The 25,052-nt window shown below is 51.4% G+C and overlaps 1 protein-coding gene across 1 annotated transcript in view; it reads right to left on the bottom strand.

The window, feature by feature from the left end:
• Positions 1 to 25,052, bottom strand: part of Ajap1 (adherens junctions associated protein 1) — a 116,211-nt gene that overhangs the window by 40,041 nt on the left and 51,118 nt on the right. Inside the window, exon 2 of the mRNA XM_004657701.2 lies at positions 23,480 to 24,288. Within this exon, the coding sequence (XP_004657758.1) occupies positions 23,480 to 24,288 (809 nt within the window). The remainder of the gene's footprint in view (positions 1 to 23,479; positions 24,289 to 25,052) is intronic.

Here is a 25,052-nt window from a genome sequence, read left to right as displayed (position 1 = left end):
TTGACCATCCTAGGTTAACTATCACATAAGCTAAGCACAGTGTCCGCTTGCCTATGGTTTATGTGTCATAGTCCCCCAAGTCCCCAGTCCTTTGGGAGGCTACACAATACTCCACTGTACAATGGACCCATTCTACTGATGGACATTCATGTCGTTTCTCCCTCTGGGCTTTTGTGGATAATGCTAGGAAGAGTACCATACAGTCAATGTATCTACTTGAGACCGTGCTTTCAATTCGCTAGGCTGCAGACCCTCAAGTTTCTTTTACCAGCTCGTTGAGGTGGGACAGCCCTCTCTGCTTGGGAAGATGAAGGTGGCGAGGGCTTGAGGTTGACTGTTAAGGACACTGATATTAAGGATGCAGAAGAGAGCTTGAACTCATGTAGGAAAACAGAAGAAATGCATGTTTGATCCAACCCACAGTTTGCCAGCAGTGCCAAGGCCATACAACAATGGACAGACAATATGAGCTCTAGAGAAAATGAATAAAACCCAGAATCCAGAATTCCTGCTGCCTTCTTCAGATGGCTCTACTTAAACACACCATACACACACGCACACACACACACACACACACACACACACACACACACACACACCCTCTGCTCTGAGGGTCACATCTGTGCAGTGCGAAAATGAAAGACGTAGGCAGCTCTGGTGAAGTACCAGCCAGGAGACAAGGATGGAGGGTGATGCAAATTGATCGTGGCCTCTGGGGAAGTGGTTTTAGAATCTGTTTAAAATCAAATTAACTTTTTGACTTATTTCCCCAGAAAGCTCCAGAGGCAGCAAGGGGACTTGTGGTTAACACTCTCTGTAAGAAACACAGGCCAGGCTGGGCCATCATGTCACAGATGCACTTCCAATGTAGGCTTTGGGGGGCTGTCACCTGGCCATGGGTGTGGGCAGTGAGAAGCCAGCTATGTCCTGTTGGGCACAGCTTCACACAGCTGGAGATCTTGAAGTCTGGTACATACTGCCCCTGACTTGGCTAGTTCTCTGTGCCATTTAGGTCCAGGTGCCAGTAGTTTTGCTTTGGTGCCAATGGATAATACAAGTTACTAGGGAAAGGAGACAAGATGGCCTTGGTCTGTCTCATAGCCTTCAACCTAAACCTGCCAATCCCAGCTGGGTCTCTCTGAGCCCTGCATCAGGGTCAGTGATGGCCACTCCTGCTGGGAGCCCCATCTTCCAGGACTCCTGGGCTTTCTCACTTTTAGCTTGTTCTTCATGCTGATCCAAGTTGACTCCCAGCCCCTCCCACATGTCCTCACAAAGATCTCCTGAGCTTCTCCCAGGACTCCAGAATCCCTCCAGGTCCCTGAATCCCATCGGAGAGTAGAGTCCAGCTCTCCCTGCTCTCCAGCTCAAACTCTCCAAGTTTGTTTTCAAATACCCCTGAAGTGCTGCCCACAATATGCCAGGCCTGTGTGGCCGGGTCTCCTCAGTCCACCTCTTCTGCTCATGAGCACTCTACTCACGTGACCACTTTCCTGCTGTATCCCAGCCCCAGGCTGCTTTCTCTATAACCAGAGAGCCCTCCCTTCCACTCCTCCTCTCTCCCTTCTTCAGGACCCCCAGTTAAATGACAGTCCTCTTAGGACAAGCTCCTCATGTGAACTTTTTTCTTTGGGCTCAGTTTTCTTTTTTCCTCTCTCCACAGTTGACAAGCTGTATGATGTAGAGTAGCTAGGAAGTTGGTCTGCCTGTCACCTCCATGTAGTCAGTGTACTGGCAGTCAATTAAGAATATGATTAAAATACATCCTTTACATATATGAAAATGTCATATTGAAACCCATTATTGTGTATAATTAACAGATGCTAATAAAATTACTTTGTTAACTTTTTTAAAGATACGTGATATGAAAGAACAAATTTTAGAGTATGCCTGGTGGCCCTGACATTTCTATGCTTAGGGCTGACATCTAAGCCCTGAGCACCTCTAACCCATGCTGATGTGGGCTGCAGGCCTTCGCTCTCTCTCATTGCTCTTCTGGCCCCTTTTCCAGGACCAAGCTGAGCTGTGAGAGCCCTGAGATGAGCAAGTTGAATATGTTCTCAGTGCCAGGAAGCCCTGTGTCCCCAGAAGGCACTTGCACTTTACCCAGAATTCATGAAGTTGAGTTCCCACACCACAACCCACATGACACCACTCCCCTGAAGTCACAGTTCGCTGAGGGGCAGTGAGCACACAGGTGTCTCTTGGCCACTGGGTGAATTAACCAACTTTTATCTCTTTAATTATGCCAAAACTCATGAAAACAGGACTGGAGAAGCCAAGATGAGATATCCCAGCCCTAACCACACAAAGTGCCACCTCTGTTTTCAGAACTCCCCAGCTAGTTTGTCACCATATCTATCCCCTGAGGTAGGCCCCAGAGCCCCCTTCTCAGGAAAATAGCAGATCTCCTCCCACTACTGTTTTACCCCTGATCCATAGTCAGTTCCTTTCCCACTCACCAGCCATGTACCTCAGGTTGGTGGCAAGAAGGGCCGAGGCAGGTGATCTGCAGGGCCAGAAGAAGCCTTGACTATCACCCCACCCACCTGTGCTCAACGTTACTCTGCTCACCACCCTGTGGTGGGGAAGGGAGTCTGCACACAGGGAAACACTTGAATCTACTGCTTAAGAGTCATATGATACTGTGACATGAGTGAGTGAGTGAATGAATGAATGCTGTATGCCCTTTGGCTTTGATCTTCCTCTACTTTGGGGCAGATATCTGAGTGCTATGTCATCCTAACATGTTGAGTGAGGGCCTGAGACATAGAACCCCTCTGCTCTGTTTGCCTTAAACATGGATTTGTTCGCACATGGTCACCCCTCAACAGTGCAGGGTGATGACAGCTCATATGTCATTCCATAGTGTGATTCAACGTGTAAAGCCAAGTGTGCACAGGTTCTCTCTTACACATCTTGTGCATCATGGATTTGGACGTCAGGATCCTAGAGCCAGCACTCCCAGTGACTGTAATACCCTTTCCTCATGCACTTGCGGGCACTCTGTATGTTCAGGGACTTGCTGAGGTTTATCCACCCTTCTTCCCATGACAGCAAACTTCAGTTAGGCCCTTGCTGGACCAGGGCCTAGAGATGAGCCTAGGATAGCCCCCATCCTATAAGATGCGAACTGCTTGGTGAGTCACACTCCATCAGAATGAGGAAGAACTGACACACCACGTATCTTAATGTGCAAGCACCTGTATGTGTCCCAGCCTTCAGGGGTCTGTGAACCTCCTTGACCAATACTCAGCTCTGCATTGCACTCTTCCAGAGTTTGGTGGAAGGAGGGTGTTAGGCTCCTCAGAGAAGCCTGGCCAACATAGTTTAAATGGGAATGCAGGTATCCTCCACTTGCTATGGGCTTGAGTCTCACTAGCCCACCCTGAATGGAAATTAGCACAAGCTGAGATGTCATTGATTACGCTCCCTCTCGCTCAGCCTGGCTTAGCTGCACAGCACACCCAAGTCAGCATGGCACGTCTCTGTGTAACACCACTGCTGCTCAGCCTCACTCGAATCTTGCCGCAGGTCCAGGGGAGACCCAAACTTGGCATTGCAGGTGTAATTTCTACTGAAGGTAATTTGACTTTCACACCTTCATGTGGAAACATTTAAAGTTGAGCTGGAATAGGTGTGCATGGAGATCCAGGAGGGGAATCTGCCCAGGGAGTATGGGTGTTTTCAGTACTTTCCAAGCCCACAGGGAGGATGGCTGAGGGTGTGCCCCAGTCCCAGACCTGAAGCTTGAAAACTGGTGTGAAGGGGGTGGGCGCACACTACAGGGGGCAAGTGGCAGAGTCCACAGCCAGAGTCCTGGGGTCCTGATGCTGAGGCAGAGAGCAAAGGTGATAAGACTCGGGAAGAGGCTAAGACAAGATGTGTGCCTCACCTACCCCTTCCTTCGGCAAGGGCTGCTGGCTCCATGCCCGGGCTGTGCAAGGTTTTCGTAAGGGCCCCATTTCTTCCCACTGCTCACTCCCACTTGGCATCTCTAGCCAGGGTCCCCAAGTACATCCCTTGACCTCGATCCAAAGCAAAGTGTCTCCAGGGTGGGTACAGCCAACCAAGCTCCATCATGCTTTTCAGACGGCGGTGGCAGACACTAGAGGGACACACGCGTGCACACGGAATCCAAAGGAAAAGCACCGTATACCCCACAGGTGTGGTGAGAGCAACTGCGAGCTGTGCACCAGAGGGAGAATGGGGCCGGGTGGGGGGCGGTCAACCGTGCTCTCCACAGCCGTGGAAGCCCAAGCATGCTCCCGGCCTGGTCAGGCCCAAGAGCGCTGCTCATGGCTCTACATCCCCCACCCCTGTGCCTTTCGGGGGGCTGTTCTCTCCTTCCTTCTCTTCATGAACAAGCACCCTAAAGACGACTCACACATTCAGTTCAGCTTTGCCCACCCACCCCACCCGAGTCCAACGTACTCTTGACGTCACACAGCACCCAATCTGCTGTTCATTCACAGACATGAACAGACTCCATCCTCCTGACTTGAAAAATGATTCAAAACTAATACTGCACATGGGCTGTGGGGGTTGGCTCAGTGGGTAAACTGTTGGCTGTACGAGCATGAGAACCTGAGTTGGGACCCCATACGTGTAATTACAAAAATATAACACTGTACACCCCAGAGGACCTTTGAGAGGACTGACTCAAACAGGGCATGGCTAACACAATATAATCATAAGCATATCCTTAGGATTCGAGTTTGACTCCTGACTCCGCCCTGCCAGACCGTGTGGTCTCAGACAGGTCCCTTAACCTCTCTGAGCTTCCTTTGCCACCAATGTTGACTGAGAATCGGAGTGTCTACCTGTCACATCTGATGCAAGCATGCATTACAAGATTTAAGACACACCCTTGGAGTCTGGCTCTCAGGAAGGGCGCCCCGTGTTTGCACTGATGGTGAATATAAGGAAGACATATGAAGGAGACTTCTGAGGAAGTGGGGCATCAGGGCGGAGCCATTCTTTCTCCATGCAGAGCCATCATGCAGGGTTCAAGGCCTTTGTAGTTCTGGATCTGGATCTTACCTGTGGCTGTAAAGACTTAGCAAAATGCTCTCGCTTTTCCTGGACTGAGACAAGTCAATACTCCAATGTGACGGCTTAGCAAATCAGCTAATTGGAGCTCCGGCAAGGACACACGCCACCACGCACTCCTTTCACGTGACCCACTCCACCCCCACCTCCTTTGATCCACATCTCATAAGGGCATCTTGCCCTAGAATTACAAGCTCAGAAATCAGAGCGAGACGCTTCCTTGCTATTTCTGGACTGACACAGACGACGGCAGGTGGGCGGATCCCAACCTCGGGTCTTTGGGAACCAGTACAAGTCACAGTACCGTCCTCCTGCCTGGGACACAGAGGGGATGGCAAGTGCTCGCCCCAGCCACAGCTCCCGAGACTTCCTGGCTTGCCACTGTCCCTGGGGGGCCTAGCGCCCAGGGCAAGTCAGAGCATGTGCTGCGGGCAAATGGTATGCTCCGGTGGGTTACACAAGGGAAGACTGAAAGAGCAAGTGGGAGACCCACGGGCCGTCTCTCCTGCACACGCTGCCGGTGGGGCTGGAAGCCTGCGTTTGGAAACAGACCGAAGTCACTCAGAGGCTAGGGCCAGCACAGACCAGGTTCCTGCTGACATCTAGGTGTATCCGAAGGGTATGCAGTAAGTGTCCACAAACACAACATGAAAAGCAAACCACTTGTAAATCCTAAGCCGGACCCAAGGCTGTGTCCTGCTGCCCACACAGGGCAGTGACAGGGTGTCCCATACTGATTTATGAAATGAAAATAAGGGTTTTAGCAGATTCTTAATTTATTTAATTTTTTTTCATTCAATGCAAACTGATTCTGAAATGCCCCACTGGGCAGAGCCCAGAAACCCCATTTTAGTCTGTCTGTGGGATTTGGACAGGTAAGTCTGCAACCCATAGCTATGAAGTCTCTTTGGAGAAGCAAGTTCTCCAAGGATCCCAGGAGTGTGGGAGGAGAGACTGAGCACCACTGTGCCAACGGATCTTGCCTCCAGTGTCTTGTGGGCCCGACAGGGCATGATAAGGAGGGCAGCTTCCACTCTCTGGTTGTAACCCCCAAGGATCCGGACTTTGACTCATCTACATCCCCCAGAGGGGCCAGAGCTCCCTCCCTCTGTGCCCCACCACCCTGATCTTGCACTGGACGCCATCATCCCCGACAGGGACATACACTGGACAGGAACTTTCACCTTTGACAGGCTGGCTGGCTGCAGATGTCCTGGGCCCTGGGGAATATGTGACAGGCCAAGTGGCATGGGGAGCCCGGGGCAGCCAGCATGTGTACTGATGGCCCAACACCCAGGCAGTTTCTCCTTCTTCCCTCAGGGGGCAGTTCACTTGGACCCCCCAAGCAATGAGAAATCCTGGCATGATGATGACATTAGGGTCCCAGAACCAGCTCAGTTTACACCCAAGGGTGCCTACACCAGCCAGCTCTCTTTTCAGGCTGTTCTGGGGAGAGAGATGGAAGATGGGCTGTGCCAAGACATCATGGTATGAGGCTTTCTGAACAAAAGGGCATGCCCATGGAGAGTTGTGTGTCTCCCAGGGCACACCCAGATACCAAGGGAAACAGGCTTACAGATGCTAGGGTAGGGAAGGCTCACCCCTCACTCTCTGTCCCCAAGAAGCCATGGGCTAGCAAAGAAATAAAGAGAAGAGGTTGGACCCCGGCTGTCTATGGGGGTGTGGGGGGTGAGTGCCAGCCACACAGGAGCCATTTGAACAGTGCACAAGGCAGAGGGAAGTAGCCATTTCTCTGGAAGCCCCTGGGCCCCCAGAAATTGGTGGGGTGGTGAGGGAGCTTGACAAAGCAGCCACACATGCCCTTATGTTCCTAGCCTCAGCTCCTCTGAAGCCAGCTAGGCGCCTCTTGCTGCTCAGGGAAGAAGCTGGTACTTCCTGCCCTTCTGGAGCCCTGTGTACCATGAGCATAGGGATCACGGCGAGCTGTCCTCACTGGGGCTCCGTACATCAGCAGCTCAGTTTTCGGAACACAGACTCTGAGGCGACCTGTCTCTCAAACCCTCCCTGTAACTCTGAAGACATGAGGCTTCCTTGCTAGCAGCTGAGGATGTCTCAAGGCCTGTCTGCGTAGTGTGATGTCCCCAGACCTCTCTCAACTCTCCCAGGACACTTACATGTGCAAAGAGCAGGGCTGCAGCACTATCCAGCCACAACATCACTTACTTATTAAACACACACACACACACACTAAGGGCTGGAGAGATGGATCAGTGGTTAAGGTACTTGTCTGCAAAGCCAAAGGACCTAGGTTCGATTCCCCAGGATCCATGTAAGCCAGATGCACAAGGTGGCTCATGTGTCTGGTGTTCATTTGCAGCAGCTGTTGGCCTTGGCGCACTCATCCTCTGTCAATCTCTCCCCTTCTCTCTCTCTCTCTCTCTCTCCTTCTCTCCCAAATAAACTAAAATAAAAAATCTCTAGAGATGGAAAGATGGCTTAGTGGTTAAGGCACTTTCCTGCAAAGCCTAAGGACCCAGGCTTGAGTCCCCAGAACCCACATATGCCAGATGCACTAGGTGGCACATGTGTCTGGAGTTTTTTGCAGTGGCTAGACGTCCTGGCATGCCTATTCTCTCTCTTTTTCTCCCTCCATCTTCCTCTCTCCCTCCCTCCTTCCCTATCTCTCTCTCTCTTCCTCCCTCAAATAAATAAAAATATTTTAGAACTCTAAATGTTTGTATTTATGCTCACAGAGCAGTGCTGCTCTCACCTTTGGTCACAGGAGCTTCCTCTTGCAGACAGCGGTTACTGCTAGGGAGACTCAAAACCCTTCAAAGTGCTCAGCACTGAATGAGACATCTCTATCACACCCTCCCAGGCTCAGGGAATGTTGTAAAAGTGGGTGGAAGGAAATTAAGAGCCGGGGAGTGAGGAGGGATGCTTTGAAACGCTGTCACCTGGTCATGAAGAGGCTGCGGCACTCATGGCCTTGCAGGGACTGTCACAACCTGCACGGACATGTGTAATATTGGGCCCATCAACACTCTCATGGATAATGAAAGAAGGCAAGAGACAGAGAGAGAGAGAGAGAGAGAGAGAGAGAGAGAGAGACCAGTTGCAAAGAACGGATTCAGTAGAAAGGGGACCAAAGAAGGAAAATGGGAGGAGACTATGATCAAAATACATTAAGGTACACGTGCGAAAACTGTCAATAAAAGTGACATTTTTAAAAAATCAAAGAAACAGAAAAGAGTGGAGAGTTCTCATGGTAAAAGAGAGTCTCAATCTCTTGGTGAAATCAGGGGTTGAGGCTCTGAGAGCGACCAATAGGAGTTCCCAAGAGAGCAACATATTGATTCTTAGGGCAAAGGAGGGCCAGGCAGGGGACGGAAACACACAGTGGAGTACGGGAGGAGGGGTGGGCACAGCATCGCCCTTAATGTCCATTCTTCCCGCATTCCCTGCGTTCCCAATCCCACTGCCCCTGGCTCTGGAAACCCTGATGTGAGCAAGGAGATGGGCTGTGCAGGGTGGGACGGCTACCTGGTGAATAGCAGACTTAGTCGCATGCTTTCCGGGTTCCCATGGGCGCCAACAGCAACGTCAGCAGGAGAAACAGTGGCTTGTCCTTTGCTGTGCTCAAGGTTTGTAGGGAGGAAAGATCAAGAGGGCATTTGGCGTCCACCTGTCCCTTGTCTCCTCTCCAGGACCAGGCTGGGTATTGGCTTGGTAGATGTGGGTTTCTAGACCAGCAGGGCTGTGTCACCCCACTAGCATTTTCTTTTTTTTTTTTTAATTTTTATTAACATTTTCCATGATTATAAAATATATCCCATGGTAATTCCCTCCCTCCCCACCCCCACACTTTCCCGTTTGAAATTCCATTCTCCATCATATTACCTCCCCATTACAATCATTGTAATTACATATATACAATATCAACCTATTACGTATCCTCCTCCCTTCCTTTCTCCACCCTTTATGTCTCCTTTTCAACTTACTGGCCTCTGCTACTAAGTATTTTCATTCTCACGCAGAAGCCCAGTCATCTGTAGCTAGGATCCACATATGAGAGAGAACATGTGGCGCTTGGCTTTCTGGGCCTGGGTTACCTGACTTAGTATAATACTTTCCAGGTCCATCCATTTTTCTGCAAATTTCATAACTTCATTTTTCTTTACCGCTGAGTAGAACTCCATTGTATAAATGTACCACATCTTCATTATCCACTCATCTGTTGAGGGACATCTAGGCTGGTTCCATTTCCCAGCTATTATAAATTGAGCAGCAATAAACATGGTTGAGCATGTACTTCTAAGGAAATGAGATGAGTCCTTTGGATATATGCCTAGGAGCACTATAGCTGGGTCATATGGTAGATCAATCTCTAGCTGTTTTAGGAACCTCCACCAGCATTTTCATCTGGGGTCTTGTGAACAGGTCCCATATCCTCATAAAGCCAAAGTTAATAATTAAGTCACCATTTATAAGATACCTTTGCTATAGATCTAGCAGGCTTGATTTTTCCCTGTCTCTCCCTTGAATAGCATGTTAAATTATTACCTGTGGTTAAGAAAAAGCTTCCAGAAACTTCTGTTCCCAGTAAGTGAAGCGTCTTTAGGTAAAACTCCCAGCAGAATCCCCTCCTTCTGCAACTGTTAACAAGCACCCTGTCTTCTCAAGCTTCCCCCTGCTCAGGTCACACAGGGTCATGGCTCTGAGAAATGTTCTGTGTTGCTTGGCAATCGGTACAGAGTGAAGGGAGTGGCCCATATGGATTGAACTTGGTCCCCAAAAGAAGGCTGAAGCTCTAATGCCCGGTACCTGAGAATGAGATTTTATCTGGAAGAAGTTTCTCACATGGTTAAGTTAGAGAGCTCAAGATGCTGTCATCTAGATGACCAGGATGGCCCCTAAATCTGTGACAAGTGTAGTGAGTCATATGCACCCCCCCACTCCAGGTCTATATGCTATAGTCCTTATTCCCAGAACCTGGGTATGTGGTCTTATCTCAATGAGTTCACCAAGTTAAAATGAAGTCATTTGTGACAATAATGGATGGTGTCTCCAGGAAAAGGACAGCTTTGTATATAGGAACACATAAGACCATGGGAGATGGTTTTCCATAAATCAAGGGAGATCTGAAGTCACTAGAGGCTGGGAAGAGAACAGGAAGTTCATCTCCCTCAGCTGAAGAGGAAACATGCCCTGTCCATCCATTGATCCTGGACCACTGACCTCAAGACTGTGAGAGAATACAGGCTACTGGCTTAGAACCTGCGGTCTCCTTTGTAAGGAACCTGAGTAACCTGCTAGGGCCCACTCAGTCTGCATGAGCACTTCATGGAACAACTGCCCTTCCATAACCGCACAGCTCAAGCAGGACACACTGGTGGCAAGGTTCAAAGCTCAGGAGCCCACCACCAGAGCCAAATAAGAAGAGCCAAGGTATGGGAGTGTTCACACTTCCATCTCTGTGCCCACAGTGCAGGGCAGGTGGAGTGGAGCCCACAGGACACAGACCCCATGCAGTTAGCCCATCCCACTGACCTGCATTCAGTTCCAAGAGGAGAATACATCTATGCCCTGGTCTGAGAAGCTAATTTACTTACTGTAGATGCTGCTTACAGTAAGGGAAGTTGAGTTGGCTATTTATTCCTGACCCCTCTCTTGATGTTACAGTGTAATTTGTTTCAATGGATTTTTTCCCAGAAGGTATTAGACTAATCAGCTCCAAGCTAGCCAGAGCTAGAAGGGACACACTTACAGTGGGGTCATGTCCTCTTTGTGACATAAGGTACAAGGATCACCCTTAGTAGCCAACTAGGGAGTGAAGATAATGAGGTGGACACAGAGTCTCCAGGTAGGGTCAGAGCCATGTGTCCAGAGTTCCTTCAGGAACCTGGGAGCTGAAGATAGAACCTGCTAGACAGACAGAGGAAAGGAGCCAAGGAGCCCCACATGTCTGTGTGGGGAGCCCCAGTAGCTGCACCAAGTGAACGAAAATGCTTCTTTCCTCTGGGAGCCAATGCCCAGGAAAATGCCAACCATGACAGATGTTTCAGCATGGTGAAGAAAAACGTCCCTGGGCTTGGCACTGGGCCCAGGTCTGCTCACCTCACCACACCTTCCCATCAAGCTGCAGGTTTGTGGATCGCTGACCCTTTACTCAGCATCTCCATTGCTTACCAGCCTGGTCCTCAAGTAGCCTGTTGTAGCCATGCCACCTCCCTATAGGATATGGGATGCCAGCTCCCCCAGGACAATAGAAGTAACCCCTTCAGGCCCAGATCAGGAGAGGATGCCAGCCATACAAAGAACCTCAAGAAGGAGGATGTGGCTATGCAATACATCCAAGAAGGACCTGTCACTCTGCCCAGGTCCCTTGGGTCTGTGTTCTCCTCACAAATATACAAGGGCAGCAGCCACATAGGCCAGGCAGGTACAACCATCACACCTGACAGCCTCTCAGGCCAGCTGTTCCCAGCTTCACCCACTCCCACACTCACCCGTTCACTCACAGGCCTCCCTGGGCTCCAATGAGTCATCCACACCCCACCGAGCAGCAGCGGTGAGCACCAATAACCTGTCATTTGCTATGTGTGTCAGATGTCCCTCCAAGGCTGGGGATGGGTCTTTTCTTAGGGGCTCACAGCTATGAAGGGAGGTCAGGGCCCAGCTGCCTGAGGTCGGGCTGAGTCCTTATGGCCTGCTTCTCCAAACTCCTCCCAAGTGGTAGCAAGACCCATTTCATCTGCATGAGGGCAGAGGGTCCAGCTTCTCACCAGCTCTCAGTAAAAGCTTCCTTGTGCCTGCAGACCCCCACCATGAACGCTCTCACAGACCTCTTTGCAGAGTACCCCTGACTCCTACAGAACCACCAGCAGCGCAATTTCCAAGGACTAAGGCAGTTTTGGATGACATCCCCAGCCTGGCCGCCTGCCATCAGCTAGGAATGGGCCATGGCCCCACCCTACAGAGGCAGGAGGGACAGATGGTGAGCCTTTGGGGCTGTCTTCAGTGCTCCTGAAACCAGGCCCGGGGGCAGGTGCAGGGGACATGTGGGGGCTGTGTGGTCTTTCTACTGCCCGGGGGTGAGGATGTGGTTGAAAACAGACAGTTAGGTTGATGACAGTAGTGACCAAATCCTCTAGAGGCCAAGGCATGGTGACCAGGGGACAGATGATTATAAATACTGCCTGCCCACGCCTCAAGGTCCAACAGAATCATGGGTGAAGTGCGGGAGGGAAGGGTGACCAGAGGTGGACTAGAAACTGAGGCAGGGAGGGGACTGTTAGCCATCAGCACATCTCTGGGCTTCAGAGGGGAGCAGAAATGGTGGTGTTCTGAGCTTCCTGGGCTTCCACCCTCTTCTGTTCCCGCTGTAGCTGAGGGATGCCAAGTGCTTCCTCATCTTGCAGTAGTTACCCTCCAGAGCCTGGGAAAGGGCACCTGGTGTGTTGCGAGCTGATGACTCAGCCAGGAACAGATGTCACCCCCATGGTGAAGTGAGCAGCGAGCGGTGCAGGTAGTACTCTGCAGCGGGGCCTGTGCCAAGACCTTCCCTGGGGATTCAATGTCCAGGAAAGGACTTGGGAAAGAAGATGGGGCCCATGGGTGGCTTCTGTTCAAGTCACACCTTGCCTTATGGAGGCCCTTCTCTGTGGTCTGTTTCATGAGGCAGGGGGAGCAGCAATGACAGAGGCCAGGCTGGGCGTTCTGCCAGGCACCCATGGGGCAGTTCAGGTCCCACTGGGCTATAGCAGCTGCTGCTTCCCACCTCCTAAGGCCCATTTTTCTAGACGGGGTTTCTAAATGGAGCTTCCCAGGCTTCCATGAGTCAGGAATCCCGGAGAGTAGGGGCCAAAAAATCCCTTTTAGTCTAAATCCCCAGGGGGTGGTCCCCTCACTCCAGTTAGTGCATGAGGATATAAAAATCCAGGCTGCTTCCTCCTGTCCTGCCCCGCTGGAATCTGCCCCAGGTCCATCCCAGCAGCTTCATGCCCATTGCCAAGCCTGGCAACAGTAGAGCTCCAAGAAGTGGCTCTGTTAATGCACCCAGCGAGAGGCCAGCTCTCTACATAGATGTGTCCCATTAAGAAGGTGCTCTCATCTCAAATATGACATGATGGGACACACACACACACACACACACACACACACACACACACACACACAGCAGCAGCAGCAGCAGCAGCAGCACCAGCAGCACCCACCAAACTCTGGCCACAACCACCTTTTCTGACAGCTTAAGGAGTTCTGATTCCCCAAACCCTCCTCCATGTGTAGGGAAAATGGAACTGAGACCCACCCACAGCCCAAACTCTAAGGCTCAGGAACTCTCTGCTTCATGAGCCAGGAGTCCACTCTCCCAAGTGTCCCAGGACCCTTGGAATGGGAAGATGCCATGGACTGCATTGCAATGTCCACCCCAAAATCTTATGTTGAAGCTCTACCCCCAAGGGGACTATACTCTGACACTGAGTATTCAATGAGGCAGTTAAGGATAAATAAGGCCATAATGGTGGGGTCCTGTTCCAGTAGGCTTGGCGTCTTCAGGAGAAGAGAGACTGAGCAGTACACACAGACAGGGTTCATAGACACCAACAAGAAAGCAGAAAGGGACTGGAGAGGTGGCTTAGCGGTTAAGCGCTTGCCTGTGAAGCCTAAGGACCCCGGTTCGAGGCTCGGTTCCCCAGGTCCCACGTTAGCCAGATGCACAAGGGGGCGCACGCGTCTGGAGTTCGTTTGCAGAGGCTGGAAGCCCTGGCGTGTCCATTCTCTCTCTCTCCTTCTATCTGTCTTTCTGTCTGTGTCTGTCGCTCTCAAAATAAATAAATAAATAAAATTAAAAAAAAAAAAAAAAAAAAGAAAGCAGCAAGCCCAGCCAGGCTGACTCCACCCACATACTGACCTGGGACCTCCAGCTTCTGGGACTAGGTGATAATAAACATTTGTTGCAGAAGCTGCCAACATGGGTACTTGGTTACGACAGTAATAGGTACATGGTGCAGGCTTCAGTCCAGAGAGCTACATGAGCCCTATTCCAAGGAAGCGTCAGGTGGCCCACAGTGCGTCTCACTGTGATGGCTTATGCCTGAGGTCCCTTCGGTCCCTGAGATGTGGTGGCTGCAGCAGAAAGGGCTCGGCCACTTCCTCCTGCTCTGGAGGGTCCTTTCCCTTCCTCCGTCCCACCCCTTCCTGTGCTCTCAGTGCCACACCCATACCGGAGACACTTGTTGCAGCTCCCACATCGATGGCTGGTGCTGTGCTGTGGGTGACATCTGGCTCTGCCACAGTATGAAAGTCCCATAAAGGCCGATGAGCCTTCTGTTATGTTCCAAAACATTCCCAAGGCCAACAGGCCAAGCTGCAGGTCTCCATGTGCAACACAGCTCTTGTCTGCCTGGGTCTCCGCCTAGGGTTATGCCTTTAAGCATAGCCTTTCCATCCCTGCCTTCCCGCTGGTCCTCCCTCCATCACCTTTCTAGTACTAAAGTAAGTACAGATGTTCCGAGGCAGTTGTGCACCTTCACATTTCTCTCAGGCTAGTGGTACTCTTCCCAGGCAGTCTCCACCATCTCTGTGACCATCAACCCATCTACACTCCTGATAGTTCTGGAGTTCTACTCCAGGATCCTCAGTCCCCCAAAGAGGTAGCCTCACAAATTCAGAGGTACCCAGGCATCTACCCTAGGATTCTGCTATGTTTTGAGTCTCACAGGTCCCTCAAAGGTCCAGATATTGTTGAAGGCTTATTCACTGGCTTACTGCTACTTAAAGATGAAGGGCTTTTTAAGAGGTGGGGCCTAGTGGGAGGTTTCAGGTCACTGAGGTGAATTATGGAAGGGGAATGGGACCCTAGCCTCTTCATCTTCCTAGTCTTACACCCAGCCGTGCAAGGAACAAGCCTCTTTTTCTGTCCATATTCCTCACATGATATACTGAGCTGCCACAGGTTCAAAGCAATGGAGCCCATCAGTCATGGACTAAACTGGGAGCCCAAATAACCCTTTTGTTTTTTAAGTTGAATTATCACAGACATTTGTTACAGTAACAGGAAGCTGACTGACTGACAGACTTCAGCAGAACACAATGAGGACCACTGAGCTCCAAGGTGGGGAAAGGCACCCTGTTCAGCTGAAGACAGATGCAGCTCAGATCACAGAATTGGAGACATTTTGAACTGTTCTCTTTTCCTCATTACCCACATGGACTCTTCCTGTCTTGGAAAGGGAATCTTCCTGCGTGCCCACCTCTGCAGGACAGGCTGTCTATGCCTCTTGCTGTTGCTTCTCCCTGGCTCTCCTCATAGCCCATCTACCTCCTGAGACTGTCCTTGCAAGCAACAAGGTGGTCAGAGCTGCTTACACATCACACTCACGATCCCAAGGCACTGAGAATGCATTCCCAAACTCTTACATCTTGTCTCCACCTTTCTTGGCCACCTACCTCCAAGGCACCTTGCCTGCATCTTAGCCATCCTTTCCTCTCCTGCCTGCACTCTCCTGCCTAGCCCATTATTCCCCCTGCCCCATCACTGCTTCCTTCTTGGCTCCAAGGTGTGGCTGCATGGCCAACTCCAAGGAAGGCATCTCATCACACTCTCCTCTCCTCCTTCCCCTTCTCAGTGTTTTCTCTTCCCACTTCTGGAGGGAAGGTGTGTGGGTCAAGGACTGTGTATGGCCCCCATCCTGTGACCACACTGGACAGAATGTAGCAGGTACGTGAGAGCCCATCATAGATAGGTGACAGGTCTGTGGGAGGAAGGCTTACAGGCCCTTTCCATGTGAGTGGATCCTAGTCTTCTCACTGGGGAGCACTAAGGCAGGTCCTGTCTACTCCAGCCCCAGGACTCCCTGGGGGCCTGGGCCAATGCTTGACTCAGGCCCACCTTCCTCTCTAACAGTGGGGGCCTGAGTCATCATGAGGGATGAAAGCAACTTCTACAGCAAAAGCACTTGTACCCCAAACTCATGAGGAGAATAGGTCAGCCACAGCTAGTATGAACCCCTCTGATTGTAGGACCCCTCAAAAATTGATCTCTCCAAGGATTCACTCCTGGCACATGTGGATATGCCCTCGTTTCTTCAAAGTTTCTCTGCAGACACAATGCAGAAGTCTGAGGTGAGATCATTTGGTGTTACCCAGGAGGGCCCCAAATCCCATGACAGAGGCTCTTATAAGACAGAGAGAAAGACTGAGGGATGGTGAACCTGGAAAGAGGGGGGTGGGATCAGAGCCACACAGCCACAGCCAAGATGGCCTGGAGCTCTTGGAGCTGGAGAAGGCAGGGACATTTTCTCCAAAGGTCCTCCTGAGGGAGCATGCTCCGCCCACAGCCCACTCCATCTTCTGCTTCCCCAGTTTGTAAGAGAGTACATATGTTCCAAACTACTAGGTTGTAAGAATATTGGGACAGCTTCAGGACACGGACACACAACACACACACACACACACACACACACACACACACACACACACACACACACAAATGCAGGGCCTCTGGGCATAGGGTGTCAGTGTATCCTCAATGAAAGAAAGGTTGTCTCCTGAGCTAAGGACTGGACTAGGGCACCCAGCCTTTAGAATGCATTTGGCTGTCCTGTGACTGATGTCCGCTGTGCAGGGCAGGAGTGTTGTTTGCCCCACCATACGTGGGACATATGTGCAGACAGGGGCTTTTCTAATCACAACAAAGTATGTAGGGGACAGAGAGGTATCCCGGGACAGGTAGGACCACCACAGAAGGCAGAGGAACAGGACAGCCTTGGGCGAACAGCCATTCATCCTGTCGAGTTTGGGAAGGCCAGAAATATAGGCTGAAATCAGTGGCACTTTGCCCCTTCCAGTGCCAAGAAATCCAAGGACCCTCAGGAAGGGCTTTGAGCACCTCACGCAAAGCCTACCGCTCCACTAGTGCTGCCTGGCTACTCACGGTGGTCAGTGCACACATGGCCAAAGTGCTTTCGGAATGACCTCAAGAGAAGGGACTTCCCAATTGTATAAGCAAAGAAGCCACAGGACCTATGAAGTCACACTGTGCAGGACATGTGGAAAACCAGTGGCCAGGGCCCCAGATCAGTCTCCCATGAGTATCCATGTGTCAAGTCCCAAGTGCCCATGAGCACTTGCCTCGCCAGTACCAGTTTCCTCTCCACAGCCTGCCATTCAGAAGCCTCCATGAACAGATTCTCAGCCTCTATTCCAGTGTACAAACTTGACCTCCCAGCTGCTCAAAGAGAGCTCTGGAAAGGAACCTTTGCTCTCCTGTTATTGCTGGTCATTGCACCCCTGCAGCAAGCTGCCAGGCAGAGTGTTTCAGGCCTCGCAGATCCAATGAGGGCAGAGACTGAAGCCTTGTCTGTGTGTCTGACCATCACCAATTCATCACACATGTAACTGCTGTGATTTTGACTAAGTCTCTGGAACCAGGGATGATGACCGAGAACTTACCTGCTGCAAGACCGTGGGCGATGCACCTCCTGCCAGAGCCTTTCACTCACCCAGCCCCTTTCCTACAGGCAGAATACCACAGAGAAGAGGGTGGAGCAGGGCACACCCAGACACATACCACTTATCACATCAAAACGCATCTCTAGAACACTCCACAGACAATCCAGACAGCCACAAAACATGCCAAACTCTTCAAGAATATCGGTCTGTGGATGTCCAGGCAACCTCCTGCAGTGTTCTCCCTGTGCTAAGGACAAAATGAGGAGGCCACTGCCCTAGCTTTCAGCTGGAGGAACTTTGGGGCCACCAATGAAGGGCAGTTCAGAGCTGGAATACTGACCTTTGGGGTTCGCTTTTCCATCAGCTCCACCAAGGAGAGTCCCAGGGGCTGCCACCTGGCCAGCAGGCTTGCAGAGGCTCCACTGGCTCTTCCCATTGGCCCACTGCTCAGTCACAGGGTCACTGCCAAGCCACTCTTCCCATCGAGCGGGACAAAGCTCTCAGAACCTGACCTGGCCCCTTCGTCTCTGTGATCACTCTTCCCTGGCCCAGCACTGCCAGGATCCTAGGACCACTGATGACATGGAGGTTTCATGGCATTTCAGTCTGTTGTTCTTACCCACTGTTTCCCAAACGAACCTTTAAACCCTTGGAAAGAGGGCACGGGGTCAGGGTTCTCAGTCCCACCCCACTGTCCTGTCCCCACCTCCTGCCAAAGACAGAGCCTTTTAATATCAACTAGACACAGAGTTGATGGTTCCATGCATGAACGGTCAAGAAGCCTGAATTCTAAAGTGGGTGTTTTTACACAGGCAAGCAAACAATTCTAAAAATGGCTTTCTGATGACACCTAAGCTCAACACCCAGGATTGTCCCCCTAAGCAAAAATGAAAGTTGCATATTCAATCCATGTTACCCTGTGGATTTATTACAGATTCAGTATTTAGTGACCTGCACGATGTGAGGGGACAGCTTCTAAACTGTACTCGTGAGCCTCCCCCACATCTGCCTAGCTGGCAGCCCCACTGCCCGAAAGAAGACTGGTTTCCAGGATGAGGGTGCATCGGAACCCCCATTGCTGCACACACCCCTGCGTGAAACACAGACCATCGCCCATGGACCAGTGAAAGCAAGGGCTTTGGAGCTTTGAGCTCAGCAGCTCCCAGGTAGACAGGCTCTGGACAGGGGGAGAGACCGGCCCTTCCTCCTCCACTCCTTTATCACCACGGTATGAACATGGCTCTGCTCAGCAGAAGCAGAGGGAAGACTTGCTCAAATTGCCACCCTGGTCCAGGGAACAGCTGGTCATACTGTGTCCTCACCTGTGATCATGAGTAGAATGCAGGGCACCGTCCAACCCCATGGCTCACAGAAGCAGAAAGTCGTAACTAAGACACTCTATAGACCATCCCCTTGGCTGACAGTTTAGGGTGCCTCACAGTCTCACCCGCTCATTTGTTCTTTGATGTTCTTACCCCAATTAAGCTGCTCAAAACTTTTGAAGTTCATGAGTCATTTGCTTCAAATATCTTTAAATTAAGGAAAGATTCACTTCCCTGGTAGCAAACACCCAGCAACTTAATTAAAAGGGGCTCAGCATTTAAACTGCCACCGTGGCTCTCAAAAGAAAGGGAAGGAGGCAGCTTCCCCTTGATACAGCTGCTTCTCATTTCCTTCCTCTCCAATTTCTGTATTTAGAAAATATTTCACTGTTGCCAGAATCATTCTGAAGGTTGATAGGCATATTTGATTGCCCAGGTCAGCCAGCTATAAGGGTAGAGAGAGAGAAACCATCAGCCTGTCCCTGGTGCTAAAAGGACACACCTAAAGGACACGGAGGGCCCCATGGTAACAAGGACAAAGCCACTTGGAAACCATGCTTGGAAATACGTGAGCAAAACTGCAATGTAAATTACAAGGGAGGATTCAGGTGACGTCAGAGCAATCGCATCCCAGAGCTGCTGGATTCAGGAGAAAGTCACAGATCCAAGTGGAGAGGGACTTTCAGTGGTGATGGGTCCCCCAGGGCTGGCTGCTGTCCTGGGGCTGTGCACCTTCCAAGAGACCCCGATTCCTCAGCAGGGCACAGTGAATCTTCTGGGCAGACTAGAGACTCTTGGGGCAGGTGTCACCCTTCAGGACTGGGAGCCTATCGCCAGTACACAGAGCCCCTGCATGGCAGGCATTCCTGCGGTGGACACATGCAGTAGCCAAACCCCACTGGCTTTAAGCTCCTCACAAGCTCATTTATAAGTTTAAGATCAAAACTCAAGAAAGGGCTTTCTGCCTTTTGCCCAGGGAGTGTGATTCCAGATTCAGAGCCTGGCTGTGAGAGGGCAGAGGGCGGAGGATGGAGCCGCCCGGTGGGAGCCCTCCTTGCTCAAGCTCAGGCGGACTGCTGACCCGCCTGCATGACTTGTCCCTCTGCTGCCGGCACTCGGGTGAGGCTGTAGCTCTGTGCCAGGTGATTTTCCATCCCAAGCAGTTCCTGGCTAGAACTATTTACTTCTGCACATAGCACCAAGGTCAGGGACCGGGCTTTGAAACCTCATTGCGTGACTCCTCAGAGCTGGTAACAGCAAATGAGCTCAATGACAGCAATTGACGTGATCACCACCGCGAACATCATCATCACAGCCCCATCCCCATCCCGGTCATTGCTCCTATCCCCTCCCCCTCCTCATGATCACCGCCGCCACCGCCACTGCTATGACCACCACCACCACCAGCACCATCACCATGATCATCACTCCCAGCATCACCACCGTCGCTATGCTTGTCATCATCTACACCACTCTCACCTCCACGGCCATCATCACCACCGTCACCACCTTTATCACTGTCACTATGAGTACCGCCACCATCATCATCCTTATCGTAACAACAGTAAACAGTAAATGGAGCAGCTGTGAGGGGCCAGGCCCTAAGCACAGGGTGGGCACTGTGTCTTTTCATCTTCCCCACAAGGTTAGGAGACAGTTAGCTCTGTCATTTCCATGGAGGCAAAGAGAAGGCAAGCAGGTTGCCCAAGTTCAGGCAGCTGGTACAAGGGGAAGCCCAGAATTTGAAGGTGGACAATGAGAGTCTCAACCATCACTCGAAAATTTTAGGGATATCGCTCCTTTATGTCACCTGTGGAGTCATTCTTGAAAGAGGGGAATCCCTGGCAATCCTAGCAGCTATTTCACACCATGAGAGATTTAAGAGTACACTAAGTCACTACCAAGTATGCCTGGGTTTCAGTCATGTGAAATGAAAGAGACAAATGAAATCAGCCCCTAAAATCAAAGTTGAAAATTGCCAAACCTGACTCAAAAGACCACCTCCCCCCCTCTGGAAAACAAAATGGACTCCACAAAAGCTTGCTGTGTTTTCTAAAACCTTAATTACAGGTTTCAGGGTACTCTCAGCAGAGGGTGGCTACCTGGCTGAGGTGATAGGTGATGAGACTCTCCAGGCCCTAGTGGCCTCACTCTTGTAGCCGCTGTCTCCAGGTATGAAAACAGCAGCCGTATGTGGGGGGCCTCCTGAGCTGGCGCTTGACTCTGTGCTCAGCGTTGATGGCTGATTCCTCACAGCAGCCATGAGGGACAAAGAGTCTCAAGCTTCATGTTCCCTGAAGAAACGGGTTATCACCAGAGGACACCATGCTCAGGGTCACACAGCCACAGGCAGCAGAGCACCAATTCACACCTGGACCTGCCTTTTCCAAGAACCTGCTTTAGACCACAGCTCTGAGGTTCCCCAAGGCCACCCTCTCTGCCTTTGCTCCTCTCTGAAGCATACGAGAAGGGGTTGACTTGTACAACATCCCAGGAGAACAGTCATGCATCCAACAGAGGCTAAGGGATTCAAACAGGTCAGGCTTCCTTCTCTTCACCAACCCATCTAGGAAATGCACACAGATGGAGCGGTAGTGGCCTGCCCTCAGTCACCCAAGGAAATAGCTCACTTTCTTCACTACTACTTAGTTCTTCCCAATGCCTGACTAGAATTGCCCCCTACTTGGAGATAATGCCAGGTGGGCTATGATAATCCTGCTTAGGGCAGTCCATTCAGCCTTTGTTCCACCCATCCTGGCCTAGAGGCTCAGCATCAATCTGCAGCCCCTACCAAGGACCACTGTGAAGGCATCTCTTGTGCTTCATGCTGGCATGTTTTCCAGAATTTACATTTCTCTACATTAAAAGCAAACACACATATTTCCCCCTTCTAAATTTGTTTTGCTAAACAAATTAATGTAGCACTAGATTATATTATGAAGAGCCATGAATCTTTTCTGAGATAAGCATCTGTCGTACTGGATTAGCCACATCCAATGTACCATGAATTAATTTGCTAAGCCTTATAGTGATGTCCCAGGCGTTTAGCGTTAGGAATAGCAGATGTAATTTGGGACAAATGGGTACTTGTTTCCTCATTCATGTCTATATAGTAAGTGACGTGTTCAGAGGGGGTGACAGTAAGAGCAGAGCCAAATCCCATTATGATCATGGCTTGTGAGTTGGTGGAGGTATAAAAGAAAGCTCTGTAAACTGCTCACAGGCGCCTGGCCTCAAGATGCAGAAACATGGCCCAAGTGCTGTGGATTCCCAAAGAAGGCTGGAAGGATGCTTTTGCAGGCCCCAGCCTCTCCCTTCAGGAGCTCCCAGGCTCAACTCCAGCCTTACTCTTGGCCCTGGCCTTGCTGTGACTAGGGACTCAGGCTCTGCTTTCAGAGATAGCTATTCACTGAAGCTGAGCTCAGAATAAAAGTAGCAGCAGGTTCCCTGCTCCAACAAAAGAAGGAGGAAGGTGTGGAGGGAGGGAAAGAAGGACAGAAGGAAGGAGGTCTAAGACAGTGTGACAAATGCCATCCATCCATGAAAACCTGTCAGGTTTCTGGCCAAGGTCAGAGGAGACAGCACAGCCAGGATGAAGCTTCCACTGACATCAGGCATAGGGACACTGCACCAGCTGCCCACTGGTGACTCTTGAGAGCCATCTTTCTGCCCCTTGATTCTAAAGAGACTCATGTGTCCTACAGAGCCCAGAGTCCTAAGGGTGTGGACAAGGGAGCCCTTGGAAAGAGGAGGTCACTTAGTACCACCAGCCCTTCTTGCCAGAGTCCTAAAATCAGCTCCCCACTTCATGGAGTCAGGAAATCCTGCTGTTTGTCTGGAGCATGTTACCCAGATGCCCGTGTGAACTATCCTATCACTGTGGGCCATGACCATCAAGAGTCAGGGGAAGCTGGAGACAGTGGGAAGGGGGCCTGGCTCAGGGCTTTCTCTCCTCAGGAGGCTGGCACAAGGACAAACCTTGCCTGGAACACTGCCAGGACTACCCCGGTAGAAGCCATTAGAAGATGAGGCAGGCAAGGAAGAAGACAGAGCCACATGGAAGGAGACAACTCAAACCAAGCAGCCACACTGTCCACATCCCAAAGCCTTATGGTCTATATCCTCTCCCTACCCGGCTTACGCCAGGAAAGAGCTGAACCCCCGTCTGCAAAACTTCGGCCAACAACAAACAACTCTTTCCTGGCCTTTGGCCTTTCTTTCTATTCACGGCCAGTCCTAACCTTGGAATTTTACCAAATTGGGCAATTGCCCCTCCCCAAAGGGACAACAGCCTTGGAGGTTTTAAAGACCAACATGGTCTCTTAAACACCATCACGTGAAGTGCCTCCATCACACACGAGGGCTGCTCCCCCGGAGACAAAGTTCTGTGGTTCCAGAAGACGTAGCTCTGTTGGGACAGCTTTGGCCATTCTCACCAGAGGCAAGGCACAGGTGTTCATACCCAAGCACACGCTTCTGCCCTGAAGTTGCCAATATGCTCGGCCGTGCACACTCATGACCCCACAGTAGCCCATTCTCCATTTCCCCTTGCTGTCCATACCCAACCTGGAGGCCCCTTGCCCCTGTTTTGGACTCTGCTCCTGCAAGCATCTCAGTGTCCACATCCAGTGATCACAGTGCGCCCTTCCTTGCCCTGGTCAGGGTGGAACCACATAGAGGCAGCCTACCTGAGGTCTCCCCCAGAATCCGTGGGGGCTGCATGTCTTTCCCATTGTTACTGGGACTTGTGGAAGGCTCTGTTGTGCTCACCCCAACAGGGGTCTTTCTCCAAGGATCCAGGGACTCAGTGACCCCCTTAGTCTGCAGCGTCATGGCGGTGGCCGTGCTGGCCGTGGTGGTGGTAGTGGTGACCACGGTCGTCTTCCGTGTCTGCAAGGTGGAGACGGTGGTAGGGCCGAACACACCAGGGAAAGTGTTGGACTCCAGGGTCTCCTCGTCCCCTGTGGGCCCCCAGGCAATGAATTCGGTCTCTGTTGTGGGTCTGCCACCCCTAAAGTCGAAGTCGTTGAGCATGGTGTCCTGCACATGCCTCCTCCCCCTCCTCAGGAGGCTCTGATGCTCTGGGGCCCCAGTGGCCACAGCAGAGGATGAGGTCGATGCTGAGGAGGCAAGGGAAGGGCTTGATCTGGCAGCAGCTGGGGGCTTGGTGAGGCCCCCTTTGGGTCCAAGTGCAATCACCTGGTCTCGGGGTCTGTGAGTTCGCCGGGCTCGGGGTGTTTGCATCTGTAGAGACCCGTGGGTACGCTCAGAGCGGGTAGCCCTTGGGCTCCAAGCTGGTGTCGGGAGCCGTGTTGGGGGTCCACTTCGTAGACTCCATAGCCGAGGAGGCCGTTGTGGTGGGCGCAGCAGGAGCCGGAACTCAGGCCCAGGGCCCAGAGAGTCACAGGAGGGGAAATCAACCACAAGTTGCAGCATGGCTATCAGTATCCAAGCGTGGCTTCCAAGGGAGCGGCCGGGCCAGCGGATGGACATGGAGCTGTGGAGGGAGAAGAAGGTCAGTGAGTGGCAGGAGAGCTCTGTCTAGGGACATCTCTATCCTCACTGAACAGCACACAGAGAGATCTCATCATCAGAACCTCAGAAGAGACCCTGGAATCCTTCCATAATGTCTCAAAGGCAGTGTGTCCTCATATCCCAGGACAGTGTCCACTGAGTGTCACAGAGAGCTGCCTCCAGCTTCTCAGGCACCTGCTGGATGTTAACCCAAGAGCTTCTGACATGGGAGGAGGAGAAAGACTCAGAAATCTCCCAGTTTCCATCTTGACCAGATGCCCTTAGAGCCCTGTTCATGATGCAAGGGAGACCTCAGGAGCACACAAAATACCTGGAACAGTGGCCTCTGGACCCCATTCTAGGCGCAGGATTTTCTCTACATCACAAGGGAGCCAAGTCCAGAGGGTCAGCTACCTCCTAAGGCCTGGGTAGGACAGAGGCCTCAATCTCTGAAAAGCCACAGTAGGCAGAAGGGGAGGCCCTCACTGAGAGTCCAGGGCCAGCTCTTCCCTTTGTTTGCATGCGCCCCTCCCAGCCTCTGTATTGACTGTGGATATTTTAGAACAGGCTGCTTGCTTTCCACCTGACCCAGGAAAGCAAAGCCTCCCAGGTCTGGCCTCCTCTGGATGTCACCCTGGGAACTAAGATCTGCTTGGGGGAAGCTGGAAGTGTTTGTTCTGTTGACATTTCCCCTCCTCCTGTTTATCTTCTGCACAGGTGCCCTTTAAAACCCTCTTATCCTCCACC

Source organism: Jaculus jaculus, chromosome 5 (assembly GCF_020740685.1).
Source record: "Jaculus jaculus isolate mJacJac1 chromosome 5, mJacJac1.mat.Y.cur, whole genome shotgun sequence".
In the NCBI taxonomy this organism is placed as follows: domain Eukaryota; kingdom Metazoa; phylum Chordata; class Mammalia; order Rodentia; family Dipodidae; genus Jaculus; species Jaculus jaculus.
The sequence above is the reverse complement of the archived record's forward strand: the minus strand, read 5'-3'. Positions and strand labels throughout refer to the sequence as shown.